This window comes from Phaethon lepturus, unplaced genomic scaffold (genome assembly GCF_000687285.1).
Source record: "Phaethon lepturus isolate BGI_N335 unplaced genomic scaffold, ASM68728v1 scaffold2285, whole genome shotgun sequence".
In the NCBI taxonomy this organism is placed as follows: Eukaryota; Metazoa; Chordata; class Aves; order Phaethontiformes; family Phaethontidae; genus Phaethon; species Phaethon lepturus.
This window is the reverse complement of record NW_010541066.1, coordinates 97957-116143: the sequence shown is the minus strand read 5'-3', so window position 1 is coordinate 116143 and position 18187 is coordinate 97957. Positions and strand designations below refer to the sequence as shown.

Sequence of the window (18187 nt, the reverse complement as noted above, 5' to 3'; positions counted from 1 at the left end):
CCTGTGCAGAATAATCAGTTCTCATTTTCCAGATATTAATCTTGATACTCCAGCACTATGCCTATACCGCAGAAAACCCCGAGTTCAACAGCAGAAGCTTTTTCAAAATATTGGCCTTTCATAAGTTAGCGATGAGCCATTTGAATTTATGCTTATCAAGCAAAGCCCCCACCACTGTGTCACTTTTTTTTTAATCAGTATGTAAGAATAATATGCATGCTGCCTAAGGAACCTCCTCCTTTAGCCAGTTACTGTCTTGTTTTAGGAATTGAGCTGTGTTAGATGTTATTTATCTCAAACGTAATAAAATGTATGCTTAAAATTTTGTTAAAACTTTGCAAGTCCACCTTTAAAGCAACAGCTATAAACTGACATGTTTTCTCTTTTTGAATGTTAGAAAACCACCTCCTGTAAACAGTGATACTGCCAAATTCTTTCCTTGCTCATTAGTGTTAACGTTGAGTATTCTATATCCAGGCCAATGAAAGACTGCCAGTATTTGCAGGAAAAGAGGGAGAAAGACACACACACAAAACTAGACAGGTAAAAGACTTTACAACCACTAAAAACAGGAAGACAGAAGTCTGCAAAAATAAGAATAAAGTTGGTGGCAAAACTGGGTAAAAAAAACCCAACAAAATAACAAACAGAAAAAAACCTTCAGATAAACAAAAATCTTATCCTTTACATTTTCATCTGTGACACTGTAGCCACAGATGTTTTTGAACCACTTACTAATACAACACTGGTTATTTCGTTTCTGATACCTTGTACTTCTATGATAAGTAGACTTTGTGGCTTCCTGAGTAGCTTGTAGGCTTAATTTTCATTGTAAGCCAAAAGAATTTTGTAACCTAGACCCTGTTTACAGTTGTCAAGCTCAAGCTGTTGTTGTTCATGGCTCCTACTGGCAGGAGCACTGAGAGGAAGACAAGCTGGGTAAATGGATTTGCTTTTCTCCACTTTGAGGAAGACGACAGCCCTTTACCTGCGTGAATAGGTAGATAAGAGGAAAGTGGGCCCTAGAGACTGGACTGGTGGCAATCAATAGGAGTTTATGGTATATGTCACATAAGGAAAATCATGCTCAAGCATAACAGTGATCTGGACTTACAGTGGGTTGATGAACCTCTGGTGATCCTGACTGGCTGCTGGAGGGCTAGAGGACACGGTAAAGAATCTCCCTTGTGTTACTGCCTGGAATACCTGGGCTTAATTATTTATATACTATTGATATGGGCTTAATTTCTGAAAAAAAAATATGATTTTGCTGAAGTCTGAGGATTCTATTGGTTAACTTCACACTTCACCGGTCCCTGCTAATACACAGCCCAGACATATAGGTCGGTTTGTCGGAAGATGCTGGAAATCAGTCGGGGTTTGTGCAACTTTGACAAACGCACATTTTGGTACATCTTTTAGCTCAGCAAGGTGGTTAAAATAGTGATTGCAATAGGAAAAAATGGTATTCAGTCTACCACAGAAAAACACCAGTTATCCAGCTACCTGAAGGTAAAAGGTTTCCTCAAACTGTTCCCATGCCAGACACTTTCAGAGGTGAAATTACAGTGTAATTGGTGAGAGTCTGAATGACTGCGGTATTTCACAGGATGGCCATGTGGGTACACCTTCCCAGGGCACCCGGAGCTCCCAAAGGGATAGAACTGTAATACATTCCAGTACAAGTGGAAACACAATCCTGTAGGATTGCCTCAAAACATACTAGGATGTCCCATATCTTTTATATATTTAGGTCATATTGCCAAAGTCAGCTCTCCAGCTTATTTCCACAAAAACAGAAAAGCTGTGCAACTAGGAAAAAATGAGAAATCTGAATTTAAAAATAGGCCACCACTTTTTTCTTTAAAATATATTTATCACCACTGCACCAGTAAATCAGCTCAGGAAGAAATGCTACATAGTAAAAGTGTTCACATGGTCTCTCCTGGTAGCTCAACACACTGAGAGCATTGCTGTAACTACCACCTTGTGCTGTACGAGTTCAGCTTTCATTTTATAAAGAATTAAAAGTCTTCAGGCCCTCTTGGTTGAAAAGCAAGCCTTCAGAACATGGCCGGCAGTTATGGTGCGTCTACATGGCATTTTGCGTTGCAATTTGGAGAGACCTCAGTTCGAGTCAATCTGTGCACCTGCAAGTAGATCAGCTCTTGTAGCTCTCCAGTTCAAAATAGGCATGCTGAACAGAAAAACACATGGAACTCCATTCAAGTACGTCTGAATTGGATGCCTTGGAGATCAGTGTTATCACTGAGTTAATTCTCTTCCAAGGACTAGAGTGTTTTTCTGCAGCAGTCGCTTTTGGTAGGCTGGCCAAGGCAAGTGGAATTGCTGAAACAGCAATAAAACTAAAAAGTTTTCAGGTCCAAAGAGTTAAATACTTGATCCACAGGAATAGCCTGACAGAGAAAGTTTAGAAGTTACATATTAAAACTGGAATAGTCTCAAAAATGTCCCACAAAAAACCCTGCATCAATCTTAACCCACAATGACAGAAACTAAATCCATGTTTCAATACATTTTGGAGTACTATTTCTCAAACATTTTGGATGCACCCTCTTCCTTCAGGGTCAATAGCCTTTACGGACCCTTTCCCAAATTGTCAGTTGGCTGGGGAACAGATAACCAACCACAGGGAAATTTCTACAGGGAAGTAAGAAGTGCCTGTAAGTACTGACTAATAGCATGTAGGCATTTAACTCCCCTCTCCCCCAGAAGCTGCCCTGTCCCTGGTTAGCTCTGCCCTGTGGTCCCTACTTCCGTCTTGCTCCTAGGACCTATTGCTGCTTTTCCCATCCCCAATCCTGAAGGAATTCAGAGGGTAGCCCCAGTAAGTCAGTATATTATTTTTGGTTTTTACCTCTAAACAATGAGTGTAATTAATATTTAATATATACTATCTAAAATTCCTTTTAATGTTTTTTAAAACTCTTTGAACCTTTCATTAACTCCCTTGGAAGCTGCAATATATAGTTTGAGAAACATTGCTCCAGAAAAAGACATACAATTTTTAAAAATATAAGCAAAACCAATACAAAATTTTAAGTGGTAATATCTTTATACAGTATTTGCATCAGTAAACAGATTTTACTGCTAATATATTTTTCATATTGGATCAAGGTTATGACAATTTATTGAACATAATATTTCCAATAAAACAAACTTTTTGTAAGATCAGCCATGACATGAAGAAATGAAATACTATAACTAATTCATACTCTGTAGGAAAACCCAGTCAGAATCCATTTCAATAGTGCTGCAAAGAATGCCCAGTTCCCATGTAGTTAAAAGACAACTAAGCAACTGAAGAGCAAACAAGTTAGTATTTTATTCAAATTTAATGATAAAAACTGTAAGGTCATTAATTCTAATCATAAACGATGAAAACAGAATATAGCATCGTATCTAGATGAATGAAGGAGGCAATATAATCAAATATGGGAAAATACTAAATAAAAATAATAAAAGTAGCATTTTCTCTCAAACCAAGGACTCCGTTGTTATTGTTGCTGTTCTTCTTAGGAGGCTGAAAAGCTGAATATATCACAGTGGAGATATTATGCATATCTAATCCAAAATAAAGTCTGTTGAAAAAACTACAGATACTGAGTTGTTGGTGATTTTATAACGGCACAATTTAATCACATACAAAACAATACAGTGGACTATTTTGAATATACAAAAGGTGACATTTAATTAAGCTTGGTGAAGAGTGTCACACAGTGTTTAAGAGGGGTCAGAAGGTTTTTTTCCAAGTCAACACACAAGATGTGGCTGGCAGCTGGACCTGCCCCCAACCTCACTGACATCAGTAACAGCCCTTTCACTGATATTGGCAGGGTGCAGTCCAAATTAGCCGAAGTATGCCAACATGTTTCTCTACCACTCCTTTTCTGTATTATAGTGAAACTGGATGAAGAGTCTTCCACACTGTAGTCAAAGTCCACTTTCTTTTGACTAATTAAGAAAGCATTTTCCAGAAGGCAAAGAAGGACTTTGCAGCTAGCTTCTTGCTAGCATGATGATAGCGACTTACATAAGATTTCATATGCTCCAAGAATCTTCTCTCTTGAACCTTCCACCCTTGCTCAAACAGCAGTTAGGGGAGCCTCCCTTTGAAACCGCCCCAAAATAACGCAAAGTGGAAAGGAGAAATAAAACAGACAATCTAGAGTAGAGAATGTTTATTTAAGTTAGGTTTTGAACCAGACAAAAATTTGGAGAGTTCAAAGATAATTGTCACCTCTATGTCAAGTAAGAAAAATAAAAAAATTAAAGGTTAAACATATTTAGTTTGTTCACCATATTCAGTAGCAGTCAGAAATACAAACATTGCAATCTGAAATACCATTGTAGGCTTTCACACAGCAGATCAGAGTATCAGAAAAAGTAACTGAAAGGCAAATTTAGTAAGAATTTTCTTGCAGGCGTAACATCTTAATATGGTACGATACCGTATTAATGAATACCTTCAATTGCAAAGGCAACCACACAATTCCCAAGGCCACAGCTGCCTAATTCAAATGTTATAAAAGCAGTAACAAAAAATACAGGCTGAAAAATCCCTTGACTTCACAAATTCTGACATGATTCCAGCATGCATCAAGGGAGAGCTTTGATAATCTACAAGAAGTTGGATACTGTTGGATATTAAAACAGACAATCAAGTGACTGAAAATAAAAAAAACCCAGCACTTCCTTTAATCAGGACACAAGGGGAAAAAAAAGGATGTGTTTCTTTCTGTACTGATTGACCTCAGAGCTGGAATTAATGCACTTGTAAATACAAACTCATTATGCGATGGTGCATAGTATAGCCATAGGATAATTGTATTATTTTACTGTACATCAGTATTTAATAATTGTATTATTTACTGTACATCAAACTATTCAATATCAATTTCAGGACTCCTACACAGGATGCATAATTCTTTCTTTCCCCTAACCTTTCATATTTATTCTAAGGATAAGAGTATTTGTGAAAAGAATGAATATACCACAATTCTGCTAAAAGGAAAAAAAAAACACCCAAAGAATTAATCAGTAATTATGTAGACTGCATTTAAATCATAATTCATGGCAAGACTGCCATGTGAAGGCAGAGCTGTTCGAAGTAAACCACTGAACATTCTAAGAAGTATTTATGCCAATTAGCAAGCAGTTAATATCTGAATGATCTAAAAGTGTTTTCCACACTCAGAGATGGTGAACATTTGGCTGGCATATGGCTAATCTACAGATTAGTAACAATAGACAGCACACTTAAAAATTTCATCATCAGAATGCATAATTTAATTACCAGGACGCCCTGTCACTCACACACCAAAACTGTTCCAGAACTGCTTGATACGTTGGTAGTACTGGCATACTGCCTGAACTGGAAGACTCATCTAGCATTTTCCCAACTTAGAGGCTTACTTAGTATCTCCATTAAGTCTAGTTTTTCACGTAGTTGCAAGTGGCAAACTTCATGTTCTTACATACAATTATTGACTAAACAAGCAGAATACAATTTACCAATAATGCCTCAACATTATTCACTTCCAGCTAAAATTAAGTTTTGAAGGTTCTCAGTTAAAACATCCCAATGTAAATCTCAATGTAAATGTGTCTCAATTTAATTCACTGAAAAGTTTACCTTCTACATTCGCTGCAATAGCTGTTAAACATATTCATTGGTAGGGTGCATAGAAAAACTCAGTCTCTGCTTTTGTGTCAGCCTCCTTACATTAGGGCAAACTTCCACCTTCCCACATCACCCGCTGCAATTTGATTAGGATGTGACACCACATTTTTCCTCTGTTCATTCCATTTGCAGAACGAAAAAAAACCACAGCAGCCAATTTGCAGATCCTAATTTCCATGTTACCAGAATTTCATCCCCATATCTTATTCTAGAGGCCTTTGAATATTTTGCTCATATTTGGTACTTTAACAGAATTATTACTGAGTCATAATTTCCTTATAGCTTGTATCTGTTGAATAATACATATGGTTCAATTAACTTAGCTCTGGGATGACAGCTCAGTTATCCTCAATTATTTCATGACATCCTGATATAGAATCATAGAATGGTTTGGGTTGGAAGGAACCTTAAATATTATCTAGTTCCAACCCCCCTGCGGTTTACTCATGGCTGAAAACTTGTGAAGCAGTTGTGGGTCAGCTCCTAGACCACTTGTGATCCTTGCTTTAGAGCAGGAGAAACCTTCTCTGCCTTGTGTTGAAAATTCAGTCATAGAGTCATAGAATGGTTTGGGTTGGAAGGAACTTTAAAGATTATCTAGTTCCAACCCCCCTGCCATGGGCAGGGACACCTTCCACTAGACCAGGTTGCTCAAAGCCTCATCCAGCCCGGCCTTGAACACTTCCAGGGATGGGGCATCCACAACTTCTCTGGGCAATCTGTTCCACTGTCTCGCCACCCTCATAGTGAAGAATTTCTTCCTCATATCTAATCTAAATTTACCATCTTTCAGTTTAAAGCTATTACCTCTTGTCCTATCAGTACATGCCCTTTTAAAAAGTCCCTCTCCAGCTTTCTTGTAGGAAAACAAGTTATCATAATTTCCCTTGCTTCCAAAGGTGATGGAGGTACTGCTTTTCCTTATGTTTTTTTCCTATTTGCTATCACTTTCCCCCCCTCTCCTCTCATATTATCTCCCAAGCTCCTATTAAAGAATAGCACCCTCACATGAATCAGGAACATAAGAAATTTCACAACAGCCAGAGGGCAAACTGCAATTACAAAACATACAGCTTTTTTGAAGATTTTGTTTCAGAGATTTTTGAAGTAAATTTTGTTAAATAAACATTATATTCTTTATATTTTAATAGATATTAAATTACACTGCACTCTGACTGCTTTCACTTCTCATTATGTCCTTGGTTTCAGCCAGGATAGAGCTGGTTTTCTTCACAGAAGCTAGTGCGAGACTGTGTTTTGGATTTGGGATGAGAAACTGTTGATAATGTGCTGATGTTTTGGGTTGTTGCTGAGCAGTCAAGGACAGTCCAGCTTCTTGTGCTGGCCTGCCAGCGAGAAGGCTGGGGGTGCACGGGGAGCTGGGAGGGGACACAACCAGGACAGCTGACCCAGACTGGCCAAAGAGATATTCCCTACCATACGACGTCATGCCCAGTACATAAACTGGAGTTGGCCGGGGGGCGGAAATCGCTGCTCGGGGACGGGCTGTCGATCACGGGGTGGTGAGCAATTGCTGTATTGGGCATCACTTGTTCTTGTACATTCCTTTGTTGGTATTATCGATCATTGTTTCCTTCTTTCTTTCTGTCCTATTAAACCGTGTTTATCTCAACCCACGAGTTTTGTTCCCAATTCTCTTCCCCGTCCCACTGCGGGAGGGGGAGTGAGCGAGCGGCTGCGTGGTGCTTAGTTGCCGGCTGGGGCTAAACCACGACATTATTAATCAAACATACAGTACCAATTTCACACTTAGGCTACATTTAAACTAACATCAGCTGACTAACATCTGTTCACCTCTGATCTGCATAAATTAACAACAGAAATCTCCACATTATGTAGCTTCTGAAGTTTGTCTAACTTTGCCCTGGAGCTTTTTCGACACTCAGTCTACTTAAGAAAACTGTTGTTTCTCACACTAAAACCACAAATTACAACAGACACACATATGCACACTTCACATATAAGTGTTGAATGAGGTTCTGGCCTTTTCCTGGTGTCATGTTTGCTAAAATCAGAACAGTATCATCATGATACCAGAATTACATCTCTAATGTTTAACAGTATCTCTATTTGTACTCATATTAGCCTTAAAATATTCATATTTTCTATGCTATCAGCAAAAAACCTACATCAAAACCAATACTCCCATTACCCACACTACCCAACCTGTAAGATTACAGAAAACCTCTATTTAGGGTCAGTCTCATCTTATCTAATACAGATAATCTACATTCAAGGTAGCTGTCCAAACTCCCTTTATCACCAGAGAGAGACGAGAGGCACGCACAGGGTCCAATTCAGCTCATCCTAAGGCAGATCAGGCTAAAATAGCCAAGATGAATGAATCAGTAACTGTTATGTATGTCTGCTGGACAAAGGCAGTAAAGCTAAGGAACCTGCACGATAATGTAGATATGTAGATGTGAACATAGCAGGTATGTGGAGTTAGATCAGTTGAATAACACCCTAGTATCTGTATTGAACTAAGGATGCTGATGGAAATCAGAGCCAAATAAAACAGAGTAAAAGATGACTGGATTTTTGCTTCTGGAAGTAAGTATGGAGTTTCAAACAGGCCCACAACTTTAGCTCATGAAGCATTCATTGTCAAAGGACCACAGGAATCCTCACTTCCCTACTGGACTTAGTTTAAGCAGTGGAAATTGGTTTCTATCCAATTTCTGCCCACCCTTTTGGAGTAGCCTGTCTTGAATTAGTTGCTTATTTACTATTGTCTGCATCAATGGCCCATGTCAGAAACCTCTGTTGTGGGGTATTCAGTGTAATTGTTCTAGTGGCAAATGATAAAGCGAAGCAAAAAGAAATACTTAGGAGAATGGCACAGTTCACCCAAAGAAATACCAACTTATCCAAAGAATATTTAGACTGAAAGCATCTGACCCCATTCAAAGCAATGATGTGCATTTTTCATTTGGATTTATATTCTCGCTAAAGCTATGATTAAAGTGCAGTCTTCAAGTATGGACATTCATACAGTCACATCATGCATACAGATTTGCAATTTTATGTTCAGAAGCTAATAAGATATTTTTGGCTAAAAGCTTTTTGTCACATGTCTAGTCAGTACCTTATATCTGAAAGACCAAGACATCTCAATCATTTAAAAACTTTAAAAATTACTCAGTTTCAAAGACAATGATGCATCTAACCAATATAAAATGATTTTTTAATATATATATATTTGAAAGAAATTCTTCATGGCATGAGTTCTTTTTATGACTCTCTTGATATTTGAAATGGCAAAGACCACAGCTACTGGCAGTGGCATTTCCATATCTCATTTTTGTTTTGCCTGAACTTCACAGAAGTCTCTTTCTCTCTCAAATGTACTTAATTTTAAATTAGACTTTTTATTGTGATAATAAAAATGTCCTGAAGAATGCATTCTTTATGCAAAGAAAATAAATTTCTAAACATTGTTCTATTTGAACTGAATGAAAAAAGGGATTATTTGTCAGTTCCAGCTGTTGGTTACATGCTTTCATCAGCCTGGACATAACTTTTATTTCCTAGAGTTATCCATCACAGTGACATTTTATCCTGGAGTGAAACACGAAAGCTTTAATGAAACCATTCCATGGTGTTCAGCACATTGCAGGCTTACTAAAAATCAAAGGCCCAGCCAAACATCCTTTGCCACACCTCTTTATGTGCAAGGGTTCAATCTCAAGGACAACTCTGACATGAATATGACTTTATTTACATGAGAAAATTTTTATGGTCAAGTAGTTTATTGAATAAAAACACTTTATAAATTTTCCTATAACTCTACGATTGATCAAACTGAGAACTCAAGATCTTTTCCTCCCCTCTTTCTTTGAGGTTATACTGCTCTGTGAGCTAAACAAAAAGTCAAACTAAAATTTATTGGCTTCTGAAGTATAGTTGTTTCCCCTTAGCTAGAAAAGTTATCTGGGGCTACTTTTCTGCATTGTAAAACACTGGAACGATTACTTCTTAACTTTGAAAAGTTCTAATAACAGGTTTAATTTCAACTGAGCCTATGAGAACAAACTACAGAGAAATCATTTCAGAAACAATGTTTCAAAGTATACAAGAGTAAATCCATATGCTGCTGAGATGAAGCACAATAAAGCATCATTGAGATAATCTGTAGTTAAAATGATGGTGTATGACTTATGATTAAGCTTCATTACCTGCAGAGCAAGGGGCTTCCATCTCATATTTTTCAGTAAAGCTGGTGCTGAGGTAAGCATGCTCTGAGGTCGCTTTTTCAAAGTTAAGATAACACCACTCGGATCCTCTCGTAGTGCATTCACCAAATTTTTCAACTGCCACCCCACCTGGTAACCAGTAAAATTATTACAATAAAATTGAGGTACAGTATTCAATATGTAATGTTCCCTTTTTAAATAAGATTAGTAAAATAACATAATAGGAGTGTGTATATATATATTAAAGGAAATTAAATCTAGAAATGTCAAAAATAAATTACTGCATAAAAATCACATCAACTAAAATAATTATTATAATGCATTAAGATGGATATGTATCATTTCAGGTTTTAGAATTAATGAACTACTGTTACTCCACTGTAAATGAACAATGAAATCTCAAAGTGTTTTCAAAATTAGCTCTGGTACATACACTTTAGAAGGTTAAAAACCCCTGGCTTCTGCCCCAACAGTTCAATTCAAAACTGAGCATTTTATACGCTATGGTTACTATTTAAAGTCCACTAACCACATGTAGTCATACTACTTCTACTCCTAGCAGCTTATGCAAGCACAAACCAGTTCAGGAAAATCTTCTACTCTTCACACTGCTATAAAAATAAAATCAGAATCACAAGGCCTTTTTTTAAAATAGTACTTCTTTCATGATGATTTCAGAAACAAATACAGTAAATTAATGACAGAAATGTAGTCTAGCCACTACTTGAGTATTAGCCCAAAGTAAAATTTTCCTAACTGAATTACAGCATTTTGAAATATTCTAAAATTAAGAACTTGACTAACACGGAAAACAAGAAGTGTTTATTTATAAACGCAGGATAGAACATTCTGAATAATTTATTTTGCATTTTTGAAAAAAGTACTTCAAATATTAAAACGGTACAACTCATGACAATGGTTTTCAGTCTAAATAATGCCTGATTTTAGGTATCTATCTTGAAACATTTAAGATACTCAATCCCTGCATTTTCAAGTTTGGCACCTAAAGTGGCTATACACATAATCATACATCCCTTGAAAATCTTGGCCTATAGACTTAGAAAGTGATTATTTCTGTAAACATGACAGCTTTTCTACCATTTACTCTCTCTCCCTCCCTTAAACGAGCCAGTCAATTTAGATGTTTAAAGGATCACAGTTACAAATATTTTCCTGCTTTCACAACTTTTACAAGAACAGTGTTAAGAAGAAAATTATCCAACTGACAAGTGAAATTCTTACTGAAAAAACATGTAGAACTCTGAAGTTATAAGGTGACATCATTGTAAAAAGGTTACTTTGTATCATGTCAATATATTTGAAAAAAATCAACTAGGCCGTGTGAAAAAGAGAGTATCTATATTCCTTATAGTTCCTTCATAGTGAAAAGACACAAAATATATCCATTACCTATGGTTAAGCAAAGTAATCACACGTAGGTTATTGTTGCTACTTATTTTTTACCTTATTCCCTATTACACCGAATCTCCTTTTGTTTTCTTAATATCACTTATATGAAGAGCTGATACTCCCATACGAGCGTGCCACTTAAGCCAGCACTAATGCTTACCAACAACCCTGAATCACAGACATGGGTCAAACCTCACCACTCTTCCTCAGCTACTGTGAACCTATCTGTCCTGTTTTCACTGCAGCAAAGTTCATTACATCCAGGATGCACTTCTACAGTAATATTATTGTAAACAAAGAAACAGAGTGTTGACAACATACATCGTTATGGAATATTTTCCAGCTTCCACAGAAGACTTCCAAGCATGCTGGAATTCTTATTTTCAGTCCAATGTACTAGGCACATGGCTATTATACTTTGAATAAAATGAAGCACGAACGTAATCAACTTCTGCTCAATTCCCACACCCTGGTGAAGTCTCCATTTTCTTTCAACAGTATTTAAACCAAGTCTCTGCAAGTCCAAGCTTTGTGTTTTAATATTATGATTTTATTAAAAAATACCTTGCTATTTACAATACTGTCTTCCTACTAAGAGAGACTTCCACCACTGCTTAGAAACAATATATTCCCCCTAGTTCTCTAATGTCACCTTGGGCATATGCAAGGTTTCATCTGCTACCGAAAAGAAGGAATTAAAGGTTTACAGTTCATGTAAGGTATCTCCATACAAAAGCCACTGTACACTTTAATTCCCTGATGTAACAACTGAAGATAGATTTCTGGAGAAGAATTCTTCTGCTGAATAAAGCACCACAGGGAGCCTTGAGAACATGATGTTGCCCCAAGTTATGGAGTTAGGATGATTCTTGCCATTTAAGTTGGTAGGACACTGCATATGAAAGCTGTGTTTTAAAGCCATCTGTTTCTCACTGAAACAGCCAGAGGAATATAAATAAACTGGGGATTTTGGTTATGCTAGCAGTTTAAAAATTATTTCAAATGCACTTTCATACGTTGCAGAGATAAACTGTATCATGTATTTCAACTACGTCTTACACTGCAATAAATGGGAGATTATCTAGTCTCTTTGTGAGAGTTAGGGGGATTAAAGAAAAAAAACACTTCAAAGCACTAAATCTGATGTATTTAATTTAGAAGCTCATGAATATAAACAATTTAACTTAATTTTTCACAGGAAAACTCTGAGTTTACTATAAATTTCAAATGAAACTCATCCTTTGCTTTCACTTAGTTCCCTGACAGGAGTTTTCTGTCTGGTTCAGGCAGTCCTTGCTTGCTTCTCATCTTTGAACAGAAATGACTAAATTAGCTTAAAAATAACAAGTCATATAAGAGGCTGTCAACAATAAATTGAATGAAATTGATGTCCAGGTAGGAGGCATGCTTTTCAGTTCCCACGTAGTTTAGTTCCCATCAAAATTCATATTGACACAGACTAAACAGAAGCAATCCTATTTGAGGAGATCAGGTTGGAAAGAGGGAAAGGCAGTGAATATATCTGGAACTGAAAATTGTTTTCTAGAAATCCACTTTAGGGACATGTAATCTATACTTTCTTTTAAGTGTGACTTGAATCTACTCTTTCTAAACTCTCCTCAGGATCTTCCCTTTTCTCGTTGACACCACAGTTATCAATCTCAACTTCCAGTCAGCAAGTTTTTGGGCAGAGCTTTCAAAGTCCCTACCATATCCTTATTCCTACCCATGTAGTGCAAAAATGGACAGCAATAAGAAAGTTTCATTAATGGTTTGAAAATTCCATAGAAAAGTAAAAGAACTATATTAGCAGACAACTTTACTTACATTAAAACAACCTCAGCAATTTATTTTAAATCAGTACACTATATTGACCACATACCCGTTTTTAAGGACCAAGCAAGTTACTGCTGCTTGCTTTAAAATAAATTGACATTGTTAAACCATGTGCCATCAACAAGATGTAGTCAGGAGAGGTCTTTTTAATGGCACCCTAAGCCCACTGTTGGGTTTTGCTGTGCAGCACCTGAATCACTCCCGGTTGCCAGTGCAGCTCATGGCCGAGACCGGGGGGGCCAAGGGCAGTTGAGGGCAGCCCAGGGGTTGGGCACCATGCACAGGCACAACGCAGCCAGTCCCTGGGTAATACTGGGAACCCCGGCACGGGGGAGAAGCACTCCCACTGCATGGGTGCAGGCCTGAGCATCCGAGGGAGCACAGGGCACTTTGTGGAAAGGTGGAGCTTGGTGCAGGACAGGCCACAGTGTTTTTTTGGTGAGGAAGGAGATGGACTATGGGCTCAAGGAGTAGCAAGGGAAGGTGAGCGTGGCATGCAAAGATAGGTGAATTATGGGAATAGGGAGAGGAGAGCAAGGGAGCACCACAGGGATGCCCTGAGGGGTCGTGTTGAGTTGTTTCTGCCAAGATTACAGCACCTTTGCTGGAGGAGTCTACTGCCAAGGTAAAGGAGGGATAGACAGGGTAGCCCAGGTCCATGCCACCTAAGGACCGGTACCGCAAGACCAGATGAAGAACACTGCTGGGGGATGGTCTGAGAAGGGACATCAACCACCCAAAGGGGAGAGCAATGCTCTGCGCCAGGAGAGGCGAGCCTGCAGGCAGCGTGCCTGAACATCAGCATCAGGCCAGCTCCAAATTTCACATCTCACCCTGCCACTACGCACCCAGAGGTTGTGGCCAGGCTGGGAAGCTTCACCAGCACGCTCCAGAGATACTCAGGGCCACCCAGGTTGCTTCAGCAGGGCAAGACAGGCACATGGGGGCCCTGTGCAGCTGCACACAGCTCTGACACATCCTCCTCACCTCCCCTGCCTCTCCCCCTCGCCTCCCACTGGCTTCTCCACCACCTGGAATATCCCAGCACCCATTACCCCAAAAAGCAGAAAGCTTTCGCAGGAGGTGCTGTTAGAGGTCTGCTCCCCCAGCCACCATCTGAGAAAAGAAGATGCCCCCAAGCAAAATGAGACATATTTTAAAAGGCCCCAATGTTTCCTTAGCATGCAGCAAGCACATCTGGATGACAATATCACAGTGGCCTGAAATGGAACTTTTATTTTGAATTCCTATTCTAAGTTGCCAAGATCTTTAACATTTTTAAACTATTAAAAATTAAAGTAATGACTTTTTTCCCCCAGATTAACCTATTGTCCCTTTATGACAAGCTTGGAAAATCAGTGGTAATCTTCCCTTTTTCTGAAAGTAAGCATGCCCATTTATTGAAAATTTTTTTACACAGCTGCACCCATAACATTATTCCGAAACTCCTGTGCTCATTCATGATTTCTGTGAGTACTGATATATGTTATGAGCCAGAGAGGAGCTCTGTAAAATATTAACATGCAAGCAGCTCAAATACAATTGGATGGACCTAAACCAAGTATTTTTAGGATGCTACAAAAGCCAATACTAAATAACCTACAGTCTGAAAAATCCAGCACATGTATCCCAAATAAACCATGGAACAGCTGCCTCATTTAAAAGCAGTGTGCAAATCTAACACACACTGAAACTGCATCATCTACAGGGTGGAATTATAGTCAAATGATAAATAGAAAAGAGTCTGTATTTTTACAGGCATATTCCTGTTCAAAGGGTCACCAGAGTCCCATGAAAGTTAATGAGAGCCTTCTGCTTCCATGAAAACTGTTTTTTTTTCCCAGTTACAGTAATTCTTTCCTGACTTGCAGACTTCTAAAAGAGAAAAGTAGTAAAATCTTTACGCTTCTGGAGGAAAAGTAATATATTCCTACTAAATATAATCTGCAAAGCCATGTACTATCTTCTACCTAAGCAAATATGCAAAATCCACTCTAGTGTTTAATTTTAAAAAGTTACTAGAATGGGGAGATCATCAAAATTCTTATTCTTTCAATGTTGCCTGTTGTAAATGGCATCCAGCCAGAGCTCTTTGACTTAGCAACCATTTCAAGCTTCAAGCTTCTACTAATTTTTCAACTAAAAAAGTAGAATTTCAGGAGGAAAGTGTATTCACCTTAAGAAATAGGTGTTTTTTAAAGAATTTCCACATCTATCACCCATCTTGCATTTTATAAATAAAATTAGTGCACAAGAAAAAAAAACCAACACTGCACTGTGTATCAAACCTAGCACACTATTAAGCAAGTCAGAATCTGACAAGAAACTATCTGGCATCATGCTGTTAAATTAACAGATTGATTTCCATGAACGCTGGCCAGAAATGAGGATGGTCAGCTGGCAGCCCTATGAAACAAATATGTTACAGCAAGCATCTCCTCCCCTTCCCCCAGCTGCAGATGCCTGAAAATGCTAAAAATTAATGAAAGGCCATAGGTCTTCCGCCTCCAGAAAATACTACTGGGTGAGGAAACCACGGAAGGATGTTTACAACATGGACTACCACTGAGATGAAAGCTGTATCTGTATGTGGTAGGAGAAGCAGTGTCAGGAGAGTAGCAGATGCTTTTCAGGGATTTATCCAGCTTCTTAAGCTAGCATGATAATGAACGTTCAAGCTTACATAGCAGTTGTCTCCCAAAGAGGAGAGATTAATAATACTGTGATTGCATATGCTGCAATTCTAATTAAAGAATATCTTGGCTATATTATTTAAATAAATGCAATTTTAACCCAATGTTAGTCAGTTCTGTACATTCTTAGAATGTCACTGATGGCACCATACTGTATTGTTGCCCAAAGTCACAACAACACAGTTTGTATGTAAAGTATATTGAAGAAAATCACATCTTTTACTTGAGAAAATCCTGATGTTTCACTAAAACTTTTGCTCACTACCAACAAACTATGAAATTAATTTTATATTCATTTTTGGCTCTGTAAACTAAGGCTCACAATTAAGAGGCTTTCCCAAGAATAAAATGTTAGGACCCAAATTGAGAGCTAAATACCGAAGTCACTGCCTCTCATTAAGCTGCTCTAATCACATTTCCCCATCAGAAAATGTATATGATGCAGAGCACAACTTCTGACTGATTTTATTATCTTGCACCTTTTTGGTATTTGCACAGCTCAGTTCCACCATAACTCAACAAACCTCCCAAATGTTAGCAACATGACTACAAAGCACCTTGGTAATGGAGACAAGCATGTGATTTATCCGTAGGGAACTGAAACTTCAATTATCCAGGGACACAGGATCAGTTCTGCACTGAAGCTTGGACACAGTTTAATAACAATGCTTACCTTTCACTTTTCACTGCTACAATCAACCTTCAGTTCAGAGCTACCTCACTGTTTTGCTTTTGAGTCATTGCTAGCAACATCCTAGAACAAATAAACAAGTATATTTGTTGGGAACAGCAATGACCCCAACTTTATGGTATGTACGTATTTTTACAGATGTAAGGTCAGTGACAAGGTACAATTTTTGAGGAAAAAGGGTCTCATTTCTTCATTTAAGTGTATGGCTTTAAAAAATGGGGTTAATTTCAGTTTGCTCAGCTGTGGTGTACCTCTGAAATTGGAAGCATCCTCCCTCACTTGGGTACCTGCTCTTCTCCACAGTGACTGGCTGGCTCCACCAGAATCACAGAATCATAGAATCATAGAACAGTTTGAGTTGGAAGGGACCTTTACAAGTCATCTAGTCCAACCCCCCTGCAATGAGCAGGGACATTTTCAACTCGACCAGGTTGCTCAGAGCCCCGTCCAGCCTGACCTTGAATGTTTCCAGGGATGGGGCATCTACCACCACTCTGGGCAACATGTGCCAGTGTTGCACCACCCTCATTGTGAAACATTTCTTCCTTATGTCTAGTCTAAATCTACCCTTTTTTAGTTGAAAACCATCACCACATGTCCTGTCGCAAGAGGCCCTGCTAAAAAGTCTGTCCCCATCTCTCTTTTAAGCCTCCTTTAAGTTCTAAAAGGCTACAATAAGGTCTCCCCGGAGCCTTCTCTTCTCCAGGCTGAACAATCCCAAATCCCTCAGCCTGTCCTCACAGGAGAGGTGTTCCATCCCTCTGATCATTTTTGTGGCCCTCCTCTGGACCTGCTCTAATAGGTCCACATCTTTCCTGTGCTGAAGGCTCCAGAGCTGGATGCAGGACTCCCGGTGAGGTCTCACCAGAGCACAGTAGAGGGGCAGAATCACCTCCCTCGACCTGCTGGCCATGCTGCTTTGGATGCAGCCCAGAATACGGTTGGCCTTCTGGGCTGTTCAGGTTCAATTTTTCACCCACCAGTACCCCCAAGTCCTTCTCGGCAGGGCTGCTCCCAATCCATTCATCCCCCAGACTGTACCAATACAGGGATTTGCCCTGACCCAGGTGCAGGAATCTGCACTTGGCCTTGTTGAATCCATGTCAACCATACCACTCAGCTTGATGTCACCTGCAAACTTGCTGAGGGTGCACTTGATCCCACTGTCTATATCACTGATGAAGATATTAAACAATACTGGTCCCAATACAGACCCCTGAGGGACATTGCTCATCACCGATCTCCATTTGGACATTAAGCCATTGACCACTACCCTCTGGATGCGACCATCCAATCAGTTCCTCATCCATCCAACAGTCCACTTATCAAATCCATACATCTCCAGTTTAGAGAGAAGGATGCTGGGGGGGGACCATGTTCAAAGGCCTTACAGAAGTCCAGATAGACGACATCAGCAGCTCTTCTCTTGTCCACTGATGTGGTCACTAGGTTGGTCAGGGAGGACTTGCCCTTGGTAAAGCCATTCTGGCTGTCTTGAATCACCTCCCTGTCCTCCATGTGCCTTAGCACAGCTTCTAGGAGGATCTGTTCCATGATCTTCCCTGGCACAGAGGTGAGTCTGACAGGTCGGTAGTTCCCAGGGTCCTCCTTTTGACCCTTTTTAAAAATGGGTGCA

At 39.0% G+C, this 18187-nt stretch overlaps 1 protein-coding gene across 1 annotated transcript in view; it reads right to left on the bottom strand.

Annotated features, from left to right (window-relative positions):
* The window catches only part of CNKSR2 (connector enhancer of kinase suppressor of Ras 2), a gene marked incomplete at its 3' end in the record, with an annotated part of 154511 nt that overhangs the window by 50661 nt on the left and 85663 nt on the right, over positions 1 to 18187 (bottom strand). The window contains 1 exon segment of the mRNA XM_010287613.1: positions 9904 to 10050. Within this exon segment, the coding sequence (XP_010285915.1) occupies positions 9904 to 10050 (147 nt within the window).